The sequence below is a fragment of the Paroedura picta genome, chromosome 9 (assembly GCF_049243985.1).
Source record: "Paroedura picta isolate Pp20150507F chromosome 9, Ppicta_v3.0, whole genome shotgun sequence".
Lineage (NCBI taxonomy): Eukaryota > Metazoa > Chordata > Lepidosauria > Squamata > Gekkonidae > Paroedura > Paroedura picta.
Window position 1 is genome coordinate 45,139,552 of NC_135377.1, and position 16,802 is coordinate 45,156,353.

Genomic DNA, 16,802 nt, shown 5'->3' on the forward strand with positions numbered 1-16,802 from the left:
TCATCGTCGTGCCTCTGCAGTAGGCTAGTTCGCCCCCTCATCACGGCAAGGAATTGTAATCCATGGACATCTTGAGGACCTCAGGTTGACTCTGCCTGGCTTGGAGGCCAGGAATGCAGTAATAATGTGTAGAAGCTGCCTGTGGAGGACGCTGCCCATGTACTCCTCTTCATCCTACATGTGGGGCTAGTAACATCTAAACTAGCTCTAAATGAGAGCTGTCATTGGGAGAGACCTTCCCATGTGAATTCAACTAAATAAAAAATGATTACCCTAACTCCTTTTCTTTCTTTTCTTTTGAAGGATGGCACAACTGCTTTGTTTAAAGCAGCAAACAAAGGCTTTAGCAGTGTTATAGAAGAACTGCTTAAATTTTCCCCTACACTGGGTTTATTGAAGGCAAGTATTGAGAAACTCTTTAGAACACCCAGGGGCACAATTTGCTGGGAACTCATGGGCTTGCTTGGAAGATCAAGCAATGACACTCCAAAATCCACTCATCACATTATTTTATAGATGATCTAATGCATACTGTGTCTCTACAGATGTCCACAGACTACAGTTACCATAAGCCTTCTTCATTGACATCTGGAGAGCCACAGTTTGGCCACCCATGGTCTAGTGCCAGTAACTACAGGAGAACTGGTTCTTCTAACATGCATCTGGGGTCATAAAGTCTAGAGTGTGAAGGCTTGTAATTTTTGAAAAACTGGGAAAGCTTACTCCCCCTAATCTCTTGAGATATTTAAATGGTGACATTTCATTATTCTTCTGCTTGATGAATATATCTGTGTGTTTTTCTGTTTTGCAGAATGGAACCTCAGCTCTCCATGCAGCAGTTCTTGGTGGAAATCTGGGAGCAGTAGTACTACTTTTGGAAGCTGGAGCAGATCCCTTCCTTAGGAACAAGGTACTGTGTTGGGGATGGAGCTTAGAGACTGCAATGAAACATTCACTACACTTAAATAAGCCCTGTACAGACCACTTATTCATTTATGTATTTATTTATTTTGGGGTAAAACATTTATTAGCTGCCTTTTGTCCTTATGGTACTCAAGGCAGCTTACAAGTCTATGTAAAACACACAGGATAAAGTACATTAAAAACATAAAGCTAGAATTTAAAATCACTACTCAGTACTGCTAGTAAATTTAACCAAATGCATTCCTCAATAAAAGTCAACATACCTCTGCACAAGCAGTGTGACATGAATTCGGATACTGCCGCATCCATTCAGCCAGCCGTCTGGTGCTGCTGCACTAACTGTGTACATAGGCTTTGTATGATTGCTTTAGGATGCTTAGGGCTGATCCTGCGTTGAGCAGGGGGTTGGACTAGATGGCCTGTATGGCCCCTTCCAACTCTATGATTCTATGATAGACAAATGTATGTATGTATGTATGTATGTATGTATGTATGTATGTATGTATGTATGTATGTATGTATGTATGTATGTATGTATGTATGTATGTATGTATGTATGTATGTATGTATGTATGTGGTCATACAATCAGGAAGACAGTGTCAGCTCCTGAAGCAACTGTAGAAAATCTCCAGGTAGTTTCTTTGGAATAAAATAATAGATTACACCGGTGCATTATAAACATTCACTAGATGGCAGCAGAACTACTTTCTACAGAAGAACCCTTTGCATTTATTGCTTGACTTTTATCTGCATTTCTTAATCTCATGTACCCAGAAAACTATACATGCGAACCATAATGCTGGTAATTTGCTAATGTATTTGCTAATGTATTTGGCTAATGTATTGATGAAATGACGTTAATTTCATCAAGGCACACAGGATATCCAAATCTGAAACCCAATTTGGTATGGGGTTTGTTCAGAAGCTACTGAATCCAACAAAACTTGTTTTTTTCATTCCTTTGGCTTAAATGATAACCTTGAGCATTTCTATGCAGCTGATACTGCTCCCAAAGATGATCCTGTAGTTACGCAGTGTAAAATGTTTGTATGCCTGGCCTCGTTCTGGTGGAATGAGCTTCCAGAAGAGCAGAGGGCCCTGGCAGAGCTTTCATAGTTCTGCAGGGCCCGCGAGATGGAGCATTTAGTTGAGGCCAGGGCATATAAGATCAGGGGCCCCTCCCCTGGGAGGGCATGTGTTAATGGGGTGTGTTTTATTATTTTACTAGTAAGCAAGCCCGCTGCAGGGAAATGCAGCGGGCGCTAGGACTCACCGGCGGTGGGCTGGTCGGCGTCGGTGGCGGCGGCGGCGGCAGCAGGCTTTTTTAGGCAGCAGGCAGGCAGGCTCCCTCGGGCGGCGGGCTAACGCGGCGAGAGGTGCTTCGCGCCTCTCACCGCGTCAGTCCGCCAGGCAGGGAACCCCCGGCAGCCGCGCTTCGCGCGACTGCCAGGGGCTCCCTCGGGCGGCGGCCTGACGCGGCGAGAGGCGCTTTGCGCCTCTCGCCGCATCAGGCCGGGGGCAACTGCGAGCCGCGCTGCGCGCGGCTCGCAGTTGCTCCGGCTGGGAATCGGAGGGACCAATCGGCAGGCGCAAAGCGCCTGCCGATTGGTCCCTACGATTGTCTGTCGTGAGGAAGGGTCCAACCCGGACCCTTCCTCATCACGGACAAAGCCCACCTCAAGGGGGCTTAACGAATTATTTAGTCCGTGGCGCCCGTGGCGCCACGAGCTGTTTAAAGATTGTAAAACTGAATACTGTAACTCACCGCAAGCCAGTTTTGGGAGTGGCAAATAATAAATCAAATTAATAACGAATAAATAAATAATGAATTGTTTCATGAGAAAAGAACCTTTAGTGCAGGGAAAATAACGACATCTCACTTGTAGATTGCAGCTGTAACGACACACATTTTTCTGTGTCACAAAGTGCTGGGAAGAGGTAGTTGGCTGCTCTTTCAAATAGAAACACCAAATGCATATTAGCAATTAGATCTTCCCAGCAAACCATCTATTTAGCTGGAGGAGCTTTCTTGCTTCAATCCCAACAAACTCTCCCTGGCTAGACAAGGTACAGCAAAACACATAATCTCACAACCAGAGATCATTCCTGCATTCCCTCTGAAGAGAAGAATTGCTCTAGTTTTTAGCATCTGTTCACCACCTCTAGTCATGAGTCAAACCACACCAAAACTGAATTAGTTAATGGTGTGGCAGCATGAGCTCTGAGCAGACCAATCCTGTTCTTGTTACTTGGCCATGAAATTTCCATTGAATTCAACAGAACTTATTGCAGATCAGTGTGTGTTGAACTGAAGGCATAGAAACAAAATCTAGAGTTCGTGCAACATATTATGATATTAGTAAATGGTTGTTTAAGAAAAGTTACCATGAAAATTATGTAATATTATCCTAACAATTACTATTATGTAAATGTTATTTCTGATAACATCTAGCTGCAAAAATGTCCTCTTTTAATCTTTATGTTTTTAAATATCCTTATCCATGGTACCTCTATATCCTTATCCATGGTTCCTCTATATATTTGTGAAACACCCTGGGGGGTGGAACGTGTCCGGCTGTCCAAGTTGGAATAGGGCCAATCAGGGTGCAGCCAGCAACACTGGCTGCACCCTGATTGGCCCTGCCCCTACAGCTCCCGCCCTCCCTCCCTCAGCCATGCCAGAGACAGAGAGAGACACATAGAGCCCTGCCAGACCAAACACGAGCCCTCATTAACTTCCTATTGCTCCTGCTGCGAGGGAGGCAGAGAGAGCTGCCCCAAGCTGCTGACCAGCCCTGCTTCCCACCTAAGAACGAGCCCTAATTACCTGCTATGCTTCCTGCTGTGAGGCACATGGAAAGACACGCAGCATGAGGGAGAGAGAGACACAGAGAGAGATCTGCACCTCCCAGTGTCCCCTGGGTTTTAGCACCCATTGCATTCCTGATTGCAATGGGCTTTCTTGCTAGTATATATATAAGGTATAGCATATGCAGATTCTGACAGTTTAATTTATAAGCCCCTACTCGATCCATGCAAAACTTACCCTACAACTATTTTCCATCAGTTTATTTTCTAGTGTTACTCCAAAATGCATTACAAACCTATTATGAAATATGGTTGCTCTTGAGCAATCTTGCTGAAAGGCTCAGCAATGCTGTATGGTTAAGAGTGAAATCCACAACTGGATGCAGATAGTGTTTTTGGGACTCCACATTCAAGGCAACCCCCAAACCATCTGTCTGTCTTCCAGCCCAATTGTTTCTCGTTTCAGAAAAACGAACTGCCTTCAGACCTAACGAAAAACGAGCGTATCCTACGACTCCTGCAATCCCGAGGCAAGCACAGAAAGAGTTAATGCAAGATCACGCTTTGAGAGAGCAGGGAAGCCCTGCCCACTACGAGCCCTTGAGCAAAGCTAGTGTTCCTGCAGAACTGGAAATGTCATGCCGAGACCTGAGTGTGTTCTGGCTCTTACTCTGAGGATGAGCTCGGGATACTTCAAGGAGTGGCACTGCTGAAGCATCAGTTTTATCCCACGGAATTCACCAGGTTTTTGCCTCTAGTGTAGCGTTCCCCAAGGACAGCCTTTCCTGCCTCTGCCTCAGAGAATGCTTCTTTGCTATAGCCTCACTCATTCCTTCTGTAGTGCTGTTGCATTGGCCTTCCCAGTCCTCCTGTGACTGCCCAGGCACTAACTCGTTCTTTAAGACAGATAAAGGGATAGCCATGTTATTCTCTTGCAGCACAAATTAACTGGGGTCTTGTGGCACCTTAACGACCAAAATAATTTTTCTCCGGCATAGGTTTTCATGGACTGAAGCCCATCAAGATTCACTTTGTATTCATTGAGAGGCAGTTCGAGGGGGGGGGGGGTCCGGTCACAGCAGGGCCTTATAAAATGTAGGTAACTACAGAGTGAAATGTAATTATATAAAATTGGGGGTGAGGGTCCAAAGCTCCTACATATGATTTCAAAATGAGGATTCACTTTTAGCATCTGAAATGGGTTCTCGTTCATAAAAGCCTATGCTAGAATATATTTTTTAGTCTTTAAAGTGCTGCGAGACGTCTTTTTATCTTGAAATATGGCATGCTTCGAAAATTTGTTATGAGACTTTCCCCCTGACTGTACAGGGAGGACATCGCACTGACAAGTTGGATTCCCATGAGGCTTCAGGCCTTCCCCTAGTAATTAATTTGAATGCTTTCCTGCTCAACAATAGCACAAAGGCGTGCAAGTAAAATGTACAGGTCAGTCACATGCAGCGTGGTCAAGCTAATCCATGCCCCTGCTGAATCTCAGGACTCCGGCTGTCACGCTGGGATGCTCTGTCTATCAGAATTATTTCACACCCACTTCCATAACAGTATTGTAAGACACAGAGATCATTATGATTGGGCCTCAGTTTGCACTGAGAGCATGCTATGGAAAATGTCATGGATTCCAGTGGGTTTTGGAAGTGCATAGCTCAGCAAAAACTGTCATGGACAAATGCTGAAAGAAATAGACAAGGGAGCCCATTAAACATGAAAAGCTAGAAAGCGTATATAACATAGTATTTACAGACTGCATGAAATAATTTTATCTTCATTCTTGGACTGAGATACATATATTAGACAGGATAATAATATCATTTCACAGACTTATTATTTAATGTTGTGGCAAGGATTTCACGTTTTTAAATCTTCAGGCATCAGTTGTTTAGAGAAAAAGCAAAATAATACAGGATGGAATAAGTTCATCTGTGTCTGTGTGTACACGTTAGTCTTCGCATCATTCAGGATTAATTCCGCCATCACCTACCGTCTAGTTGGATACATAGCTAGCTGTTCCAAAATAGAATCTGTTATCACCTTATGTTTTTTTCACTGTGGCACATACATGTAGCAGCATAGTCAATATGAGGATGGTTTATTTATGCCTTTCCGTAGTGTATAGTTTGCCTTTCTCATTGAAACTCCAGGTGAATTGTATAGTGTCACATACAATCAACAGGACAAAGCATCCCATAAACAGAGCAGTAGGGGTTGGATTGTGGAAATCTGGAGCAAACCAGAAATTGGGAACAAAGCTGAAACAAACCTGATAGCAAAGCTTATTCATTTAAATGGGACACAATTTAAATGTGCAGAAATTTGACGGTAGAGGCAGACTTACTGAACAGTCTAATTGTTGCAACGCTGTCTTTTTTGGGCTGCCTCACCAATTTCTTTTTCTGTTGTTTTGGCCAGAGGGGTGATAGTATATTCCAAGACAAAATTATTTTGAGACATTTTATTCTTGTTTTCTAAAATGGGATGTGTGCCCTGTCGAGATCCCACATCAATGCCTTTCTAGCTACTTTTGCACATAGAATAGAAAGACCTAAATTTCAATGTTTTACATAACCAGAGTACATTTGTCTTCCAGGATCAGACCTACAGTTGTGTGTGTGTTTGGGGGGGGGGGGGGGGGATGAAAAGATACATATGTATTCAAGAAAATGCAAGTCACTCTTTTTTTTTTTTTGTAATACAGCATAAACTGATGGGGCAGCGCAATCCTAGGAATACTTTCCTAGGAGGAAGCCTCAATGAATAAAATGGGGCATTCTTCTGAATACTCCTCCTCCGTTTTGCTCATTAATAGTACCATCAGTGTGCTTCAAAGGGTATAACTCTGCTTAGCATGGTGCTTTTGGCACTGAAATGTGTAATGGAGAATAAAGAATTGGATCTCTTTTGGAGATTTTTTGAAGAAATGCTAATTACATTACTTTATTAACTTCATATCATACAAAACATTGCAATCCACCATATAGGACCATCAGCAGAAATGCCTGGTTATACATTACAGATTGTTCTGTATTTGTTAGTTTGTTTCGGTCAGCTGCAGGTTTAAAGACAGTTTTATATTCTGTTAACATTGTATTACTGGGACAACACTGTCTTTACTTATCGTAATGGATTAACAAATTGCTGAGCAAGTCAGAAGTGTTGAAGATAGTTACCAAATAAATCCAGTATTGCTCTTAAATGAATCCTGTATGCCATGTATTTTATCCTGCTAGACCACCTTACAGGTGTTATGAACACTCATTGTACAAGGAAGCCGTTATTAATGTCAATCAGCAACTGTATATTGGCCCTGATGCTGAAGCTGGAGTTTAGAATAACAAGACAGCTGCCCTTCAAAACAGACACAATACCAAATACGATGGAATGTTCACATGAATAGATGGTGCTGAAAAGATCTCTATGGCTGACCATTTTCCTGCACCCTCTTTTTCTAGCACAGTCAGGGCTGGTGTTGATTTATGCTAGAGAGAATAGACCATATGCTTCCCCAGTTGAATGGCCATTGTTGGTGAGAGAACGGTATCCATGTAAACTGCCCTGCACTGATGCCTTCAGAGGCCATAGCTATAGGCATTACAGAACAAATGTCCTGATACAGAAAGGGGACAATAGGTTTGTAAGCAACATGATATTTATCTGCCCACCACAGTGACCCCAATTCTATGCCCAAGTGATCCTTCCACCAGAAATCTCCAGAATCCAGCCTGGCTTGGAGGAAATTTACTTACCATCCCACAGTAGCAATCAGCAATTCCCTGGGTATGCAAGGAAGGACCAGAAGAGAGAAAGACTGACACATCCCTTCCTGCCCACCCACTCACAATCTGCCTAGGTTTATAAAATCAGCATTTTTAGAAATATATGGGGAAATATATATGCTAGAAATATAGTCATGAAATTTGCACACATGGCAGCTGGTCCCTGGTCTCGTTGTGAACTGGCAGCTTCTTGGCCTCTTTTTTGACACAAGGGCTTAAATTATGTTTAAAAATCAATTAGTAATTGATGTGCTGCGTCAATCTATACATAGTTACATCCTGCTAAGGCTGTTGAGGTCAATGAGATAAGACGAGGGAACTTTGCTTCAGATGAAATTTAAAGTATTTATATCCCAGTAATGTACTCTGTGATTCCTTAGAAAGTGATTTAGTATAAACTGTTTCTTCTGTTAATGGGCTGTGAAGAAATAGATTGGATAACCAGCCATCATATGAAATGTAGAGAAGAGCCTGGCAAAAGGTACATTCTATAGTTAAAGAATGGAAACTAAAATTAGAAGAGTTGGTTTTTATGCCCCACTTTTCACTACCCAAAGGAGTCTCAAAGCAGCTTACAATTGCCTCTCCCTGCAACAAACACACTGAGGTAGGTGGAGCTGAGAGAGCTCTGAGAGAGCTCTGTGCGAACAGCTCTAACACGACTGTAACTAGCCCAAAACCACCTAGCCGGCTGCATGTGGAGGAGCAGGGAATGAAACCTGGCTGGCCAGATTAGAAGCCGCCACTCTTAACCTCTACACCAAACTGGCTCTCAATTAGGGTTGTCTGTTGCCATTTTCTGGGTCATTTTCAAACTCTGGACAGGATTGCTGTTCTTCAGAAATTACGTGATTGAGGACAGTTGTGAAGCCACTTGGCTTCTAATTCACCAACTGAGGACTTTATCTGGCAAAGGAGGAATGTGTGTTCTGGCCTGCTGTTCTGGGTTACTGGTCCAGTACAATTTAACTCTTTTCTCTAGCTAGAGAGAAAGAACAACAGTTACCACACAATAGCCCTGACTCTTCTGGAAATCGGGGCTCCTTGGAGATGGCTGTCGCCTGTCCAGACAGACCACGTCGCCTTTGTTTCTGCAATTCCTCCTTCAAAAAATGTGCATGTTTGTGTGTGTATCTCAAATACCTTTCCATCATTTTACTTTTCCTCTTACATTTATAAATCTTAACTCTTTGGTAGCTAAAAAAAAGTACCTATAGAATTGGATCCTGGTCTTGTGCAAGGGGAACAACTTCCATTTGTGCCAGCTAGGTCTTTAATTTCTACAAATTTCACACTCAAACTGTAGCGTGTCTGTGCTGTCCATCTCAAGCAGTTTATGAAGATTGCAAGGGGCAATAAAAGCACTCACAAAGTCAGCACTTAAAACTTACATGCTACAATTTTCTCTGAATAAATTAAATGGGAGCGATCTTTACTTGTACCCAAGTGTTGGACCTTGACTTGAAAGATTTGTGCTTGTACTTCTCTGCCTGTTATTGGAAGGGTTCTAGTTTTTTGTTTTGTTTTTAACAGTATAATATAATGTGAGTGTAGCTGTTGATTTTTCAAGTGTTAAGTAATTAAAAGTTGCATTAAGTCGTAAGGCTGGTGTGCAAGGTATTAAAGTATATTTTTAAAATCTGATGCCCTATTCCTTTTGTGAGAGCATTTAGAATTGTAGAGCACTTATGCACATAGTACATTTAGAGCAGCTGGTCTATAGCACTTGAATTAAATGGAAGACATTTCTAGGTGGGATTTTCTAGGTAGCTCTTGAATGACACAAAATTGATTTATATTGTAGTTGACACACTTTAAATACACATAAGATGTGCTTATAAAGTTACATTCCACATGCTTTCTCCCGTAGACTTCACAAAAAAACAAAACAAATAAACTGAAATAGAAACATTAAAAAAATTGCCAGTAGAAGAAATAATATTTTCAAAATACCTTGCTGGAACCCTGTTGATCCTGCAATATTCAAACATACTTCATTTAGAACCAATCAAACCAAAGACTGCATCCATTTAATTCAAGTGCTATAGGCCAGCTGCTCTAAATGTACTATGTGCATAAGTGCTCTACAATTCTAAATGAATAAGACATCAGATTTTTAAAATATACTTTAATACCTTGCACACCAGCCTTACTCTGGGACACGTGCATGAAAGGAAGCTGCTTCCGCTGCCCCACCTTACAATGGTTCTGTATTTGCTAAGGAGAGTTTTCCAGTTTCAATTGTTTTCTCTTAATTCTGTATATGACCGTTTATGCACTGGAGGTTTCATGCTGGGCTGCAGGTGGAGTTTTAGTCGTGGCAGGTTGCCCCATCTCTTCCTGCACCCACATGGGGGAGCATTTGGCCTGGTGCACCTCATCTGTCCCCTATTTATGCTCCTGCATGGGAGCTGGGGCAGTGAAGTTCCCAGTGCATAAATGGTCTATTACAGCATATTTGCAAGAAAACCCCCTCAGTACTATGCTGATTCCTGAAACAGGAGGGTTTTTTTGGAGTAGGTCTTGTGTCTTTATGTTCAATTTTTCTAGAGTCATTTCCTGATAGTATATAATTTGAGTAAGTATAAGATGATACCTTGTTTTCAGTATACTATCTCAACCCAGACTGAGTTTGAAAAATATCATCACCCGTGCTGGATTAGGATTTTGCTTCTGAATTTGATTTTGAGCAACAAAATGAGGCAACTTTAAAGAGTTTTTAAAATGTGCATCAGCAAGTAGATGAGCTCATAGCCCTGGACAAATTAATACAGGTAATCCCCAGTTAAGTTTTAAAATGGCAGAGGCAGCAACAGGTCTGGACAAAGAGGGCTGCATGCAAAACTGAGGAAGAAGAGAGGATTGACCAGACATCTGTGGTTTTATATTCTGAAAAGTCGTACATCATGAACATTCTGTGAAGCAACAGTATAAACATTCCAGATCTTCAAGTCTGTCTGTTTGTTTTACTCACCAAAGACCATTATCACCCCAATCTCCCTTCCACATTCCTAGATACGAGTGTGTTGCCAGTTTAAATGGAATGAGGGAGAGGCTGATGCAGAGTGCTGAAGGAACTGTTGGGTCAGCTGCTTTGACACATCAAGGGTATCACTTCCTAATTTTGACAATGATTCGTTTTGGGGGATGACGTGGCTGCCTTTGGGACCTTGGAGGACCTGCTAATCAGCCACCCATGGCCCCAGCTGAGACAATAGAACAGTTCATATACTTCACTATATGTTTAACTCTGAGGGAATGTGAAATGTTTTTTCCCTGGACCAAATGTTTGCTGAATCACTGCTAGTGTCCTTGACACACTTGCTAAAGGGAACAATCTCGCCAGCATTTTTATGGTGTAGTCCTCAACTTGGGAACAATTTTGTTTTGACATTCTTGATCTAATTATGGCCAGGAGAGGAAAAAAGGTCAAAGGTTGGAAGATTAGGCTAGGACCACAAAATACTGACTCAGTCCCCACACGCAGGAATATGAACAATTGTTTAATCTTGTGATGCAGGATCATGCAGTTGAGAGGGAACAAAAGATCTCACAAAGCTGCTCTACAATACAGAAAAACCAGTGTCAAGAACAGTGTCATTGGGAAGACTTTTCCAAAGCCTCTCTTCATTCCCCCCCCCCCCCCTTTGCTTGTCTTCAGCATGCTGCGTGTCTTGTGGCTGGACAGGCTGAAGTTTTTGCATGATGTATGGACCAGCATTCTGAACTAGAGGGACCACTGGGCTGATCCAGCAGAGCCTGTACCAAGCCTCTTCACAGTGGTACGTGTGGATAGGTGCTCTCAAAACACAATTTCAAATTCACATCAGATAGCGGGCACAAATGCCTCAAAGCCTCCACTCAGCTGTGCACAGCCTTGGAGTGAGATCTAGTGGCAAGAGGTGAAAAATTAGGAATGTTCTAGCATTGAAAATAATTTAAGCAAGTTAAGATGACGAAAAAACCGCTTGTGTACATGCAGAACAGGTTAGAACACCTTACAAATCCTTTTTGAAATGTGTACAACCATACATTGGAGAAAACATCTGTGACCGCAAGTTGTAAAGCTCCTACCTTGTTTGACCATCAGAAAACTGATACAAACAAACTGAAAAGCACTTTTTTGTCTTCTGCAGAAGGGCATCCCCCCCCCCCCCCCACATGAACTCAGTCTTACCTTCTTGATCTTTGTCAGCTGAACTGATGACAAAGTAGAATACAGATGCAGGAGAAGCACTCTCCTGCTTCAACCCTGCTGTGGGTGCCAGTCATGCTGGACATGAGTCGCCCAAGATGATTTAGTGAGGACCCGTGCAGCGACATTCTGTACCAGCTGTAATTTCCAGGTCAAAGACAAGGGTAGGACCGCGTAGAGCAAATTACAGAAGTCTAATCTGGAAGTGACTGTTACATATATCACTGTGGCCAGGTGTTCTGAGGACAGGTAGAGTGCTAGTAGTTGTGCCTGGCGCAGATGGAAAAACGCCATCTGGGCTACCTTCATGATCTCAGCCTCCATGGATAATGAAGTACATTTCCAGTTATTATTTGTTATATGTTATACTAATAAGGACACTTATTTATTTAGGACTCATTGCCACTGATGAAAGCCAGACTGAAAACGGAAAACAAATGAATCTAGAGACCATTTTGGCAGAGTCAAAGTCTAAATAAATGTGATAAGAGACTTTTTATCTTCTTATATTTAATTGGACAGATTCTTGTCTCTCCTTTGTTACAATTTTGGAATCGTCCACCTTTTTCGTGCAGCACTCCATGGATAATGAGGCATCAAAGATCATGCCCAAGTTCCTGACCAGGGGTGCAGATCTCAATTGCACTCCCTCCAGGCAGGGTAATCGCGCTTCCTGATCCTGCCCCCTTCTACCCAGCCACAGGATCTCCATTTTGGAGGGTTGCATTTCAGGTGACTCTTCCTGATTCATCCAGCCATTGCTTCCAAAAAACTGGCAAATGTTTCTGGGGGGAGATCTGGCTAGCCGTCCATCAGGAGATAGAGCTGGGCATCATCCGCATACCGGTGACACCCCAATCCATAACTATGGACCAAGAATGGACACAAATTGTATTGATTTATTAATTATATTAATTATATTTATATACTGCCCTCCCCAAAGGCTCAGGGTGGTTTACATTAAACAGGAACAATACAAATAATTAAGTTTATAATAATACAATAATAACATTATGAACAATAGAACATTGGGGAGAATAAGAAATCAATGCTTACTCATGGCCCAGTGGATGGGCGAGTCTGCAGCGATGGTTGTGGGAGGGAGGCTCTGGGGGGGCCAATTAGAAGTGGTGGTACTGGTTGACCTCAACCAAATGCCTGGCGGAGGAGCTCCCTTTTGCAGGCCCTGCAGAGCTGTTCAAGTTTCATCAGGGCCCTGATCTCCTCTGGAAACTCGTTCCACCAGGTGGGGGCCAGGAGGGATAAAGCTCTGGCCCTGGTTGAGGTCAAGCGGGCTTCCTTGGGGCCAGGGATAAGCATGAGGTTGGAACTGGCAGAACATAAGGCTCTTTGAGGAGTTTAGGGAGAAAGGTGATCCCTTAGGTACATTGGGCCCAGACCTCGTATGGCCTTAAAGGTGATAACCAAAACCATTTAAAAATTGCATTATTCAGAAACCATTTTTTGGATGATGGAAAGCTTTAATTTCTCTGGCCAGTTTTTTCACTGACCTTAAGGGATACAATTCCCCAACAGAAGCACTACAAAGGGAAAGTGACATGTTGAACTGTTGAATTAGAATTTATTGGAAAGCTTCACACTTCCTCACTCTCCAGCTTGAGTTGAGACTGTGGATTTTCACATTACTGATGTTCAGTATCTTTGTAAAACCCATTACAATTGTTAACTGGCCTACCATAATTTGTGAATGAAATGTTACCCCTCCTTGACTAGATCTCAACTATACACTTAAATGTACCAATTATATTTCATCTTACATTTCTGGTATTTCATGATTTCTTGACCCTGTGTGGGGTTTTTTTTTTTTTTAATCTCTCTCACATATAATGTCTTCCAGTTCACTCCCAAGCACAGTGTTTAGGATGCCACAGAACTCCTGTTCAGTTTATCTGCAGTAAACTAACATGGCTATCCTCTGGACAAAACAGCAGGATTCATCACAACAAACATAAAAATACCCACAGACACAAAAAAGTCTGGAAAGAATTTGAGATCACTTAGTAATAAAGAGATAATAATTGAAATAGGTAATCAGGCCAGAAAGTGTTCTTTATAAATGGTTACGGTCTATACTGAATTCTGTCCAAGACTTTAATATAATAGATTAAAAAATACATTTTGTTTATGCTAATTTATTAGCCATCCAGTAAGTCCTCTTGTGGCGCAGAGTGGTAAGCGGCAGAAATGCTGCCTGAAGCTGTCTGCCCATGAGGTTGGGAGTTCGATCCCAGAAGCCGGCTCAAGGTTGACTCAGCCTTCCATCCTTCCGAGGTCGGTAAAATGAGTACCCAGCTTGCTGGGGGGGGGGGCGTAAAACGGTAATGACTGGGGAAGGGAATGGAAAACCACCCTGTATTGAGTCTGCCATGAAAACACTGACATGACCCGGTGCTTGCACAGGGGATACCTTCACCTTTAAATCCTCTAACAATGCCCACTTAATAGCTTTGTACCCTTGTATATTCAAAATATTGCAAAATACCTGATGTCGTATTTTGTTAATTTTATAACTGCGTGTTATTTAGAGCTATTAATGTATATGCTTATAACTTAAAAGAATTAAAATTCCATAGAAGCAAAGCCTGATAATTTTCTTGTGAGTGATTTCCATTTTCACCAGCAGGTGGCTGCAGCTAGGCAGAGAAGCAGTGTGGTTGCTATAGCATCAGCTGATGGGCAAACTTCTTCTTCAGTTTAGTCATGCTGTCAAATTACATCCACAAGAGGAGATTGGAACAGCTCCCAATTGCGACACCAGGTCAGGCCACTTTACAAGTACAACGCACACAGACATTTTACACTCATGCAAACAAATCACACAAGGCTGCAAGCATTTTAGCTGCATCTCTGAGAAAAATCTACAGTAGCACATGACATAAATATGTCCCAGAATCATCTCACACAACGGAGCTAATGAAGTGATTTCTTAAAGAGAAAGTGCAATTTAATCTCAATCTTCATCATATAAAACGCACAGTCACATATCTTGGAATAAAGTAGTCTGAAATCAGTTAAGACTCATTTTCAGGAAAGCATGCATAAAATCAATCTGTAATCATCATTTAATATTATTAATATTATTAAATGATGAAGTGTTTTAAATGTTACCTTTGAAGTTATTCAGAGTTTTAATCTGTAGGATGCAGTCAAAATTAATTCCTTTGGGTAACATTACCAAGGTGTGTTGAACTCCAAACCAAGGCTATGCAGAAGCTTTATGGGACGTGAGGGCAGGTTAATGGACTCTACAAAGACCTCTGCGTAGAGTCCCCATGTGAGAATTATTGTACACACTGATCACACGCACAAATTCTTGCTGACTGTTCTTCCTTACCACGGAATGTGGTCTTTCCTTATTTATTTCCACTTCCATTTATTTCCTTATTTATTTCCTTGGTAATAAATATAAAAATACATTTGTTCTGCAAAGGATAGCTAAGCAGAGTCTGCACTTACTTTGTTTATTCCATTGTCAATCCTGTTGAATTCAGGTCGCTTTGAACTTGGGTCTTCCTCTCCCCCTCTCCCCATTGAAAGAGGAAAGTGTTCTGCACGTTGTTAGGGTAGTTCAGAAGGGGGGGGGGAGCCAAGCCTCTTTCTTTCTTTTCTTGAAGGGGGGGAGGAGCCAAGCAAGGAGCCTCTTTCTTTTCTTGGAGGGGGGGGGAGGGAGAGGATCGAAAAAGGCAGAGAAGGGAGAAAAAATCCAGGACCGACAGAAGTTGAGAGAAATTAGGGGCTTCTCCTTTAAGGCAAGCTTGTCACATGACCAGGTGTGACCTATCAGAGGTTCTCTACCACAGAGCTTGCTTTCCCAATCCGGATTTGAAAAATATTGAGCATTAAAAGTACTCTAAGATATCGCACAATAAAGGTGGGGTCACTGCGGATCAATCCTTCTTGCTGCAGAAGGAAAATTTAAATCGCCCAAAATCCAAATGGAAATCGCATTCTGTGTAGACGGCAGGGACTGAATCGACCTGAGGTTGGAATAAAAGCTCCGTGCAGTTTACACCTCAGAGACTGACTACGAAGACACAGCAACAGTAGTTTGCATTTGAAATATATATTGCACTCACATTACAAATTTAGCAACTAAAAAACTAAAGAATAAACTGAGAAGAGCAGAATCAAAATTTCTCTTTCTTTGGAAATTTGTAAGCAGAGGCTAGCTGGCCATCTGATAGAAATGCTGATTTTGTGAACTCAGGAAGATTGTGAGTGGATGGGCAGGAAGGACTGTGTCAGTGCTGGGCTCTTGTGGACCTGACTTGCATCCTCAGGGAAATGCCGATTGCCACTTCAGATTTGGGAGGTGCATTTCCTCCAGGCCAGACTAACCTGGGATTTGTTTTGGGGGGGGGGGGGACAGGGTATCATCTGGCATCGAATTGGTGTCACTGGTGAGTGGTCAGGTAGTTGTGAGTTTCCTGCGTTGTGCAGGGGGTTGGACTAGATGACCCTGGAGATCCCTATGGAACTGCCTCTTGGGAAGCTATTTAGTAACCTTTTAAATATCTTCAAAGTTGCCTCACCAATGTGGCTAACACTGTGAACAAAACAGTATAACACCTAAAAGGTCAATCGAGTTAATACTTACTTTAGCTATGTTATCTGTAGATTTATTATCCCAAGTTCTTCTCCTTGGACAGTGCCTGGTCTGTTGGTGGCTCCTATGGTAGGTGTAGTTTATCCGTGGTTGTCACAAAGGTATGCCAAAGCCACCTCAGGTTGGCGACAGCCCTTGTTCTACAGATCTAGGAAGTGCAGGGCCCTATAGCAGGGATAGTCAACCTGTGGTCCTCCAGATGATTATGGACTACAATTCCTATGAACCCCTGCCAGCGTTGGCTGGCAGGGGCTCATGGAATTGTAGTCCATGAACATCTGGAGGACCACAGGTTGACTACCCCTGCCCTATAGCACAAGTCAAATGTACTGGTGGAGGAGCAATGACTCGTAGCGGTACAATTCCTATATAGGGCTTATATTTTCTCATCTAAGGATGCACTGAAATGAAAGCCATCAGAAACTCGCCCAAAGAACTGCTGAGGCAACATTTTAA

The 16,802-nt window shown here is 42.4% G+C and overlaps 1 protein-coding gene and 1 long non-coding RNA gene across 3 annotated transcripts in view; one reads left to right on the forward strand and one right to left on the reverse strand.

The window, feature by feature from the left end:
- Positions 1 to 6,948, forward strand: part of ANKRD29 (ankyrin repeat domain 29) — a 33,397-nt gene extending 26,449 nt beyond the window's left edge. For both annotated transcript variants that reach the window (XM_077352597.1, XM_077352596.1), the window contains 3 exons: positions 304 to 399; positions 812 to 910; positions 4,200 to 6,948. In XM_077352597.1, the coding sequence (XP_077208712.1) occupies positions 304 to 399; positions 812 to 910; positions 4,200 to 4,283 (279 nt within the window). In that variant the 3' untranslated portion in view covers positions 4,284 to 6,948. The remainder of the gene's footprint in view (positions 1 to 303; positions 400 to 811; positions 911 to 4,199) is intronic.
- A 4,058-nt stretch (positions 6,949 to 11,006) lies between these two features.
- Positions 11,007 to 16,526, reverse strand: LOC143844856 (uncharacterized). The gene is made up of 3 exons (XR_013234166.1): positions 16,338 to 16,526; positions 15,197 to 15,717; positions 11,007 to 11,413 (listed from the first exon to the last, which is right to left on the reverse strand). It is a non-coding gene; the product is annotated as an uncharacterized LOC143844856 (long non-coding RNA).
- Between the last annotated feature and the right edge of the window lie 276 nt (positions 16,527 to 16,802).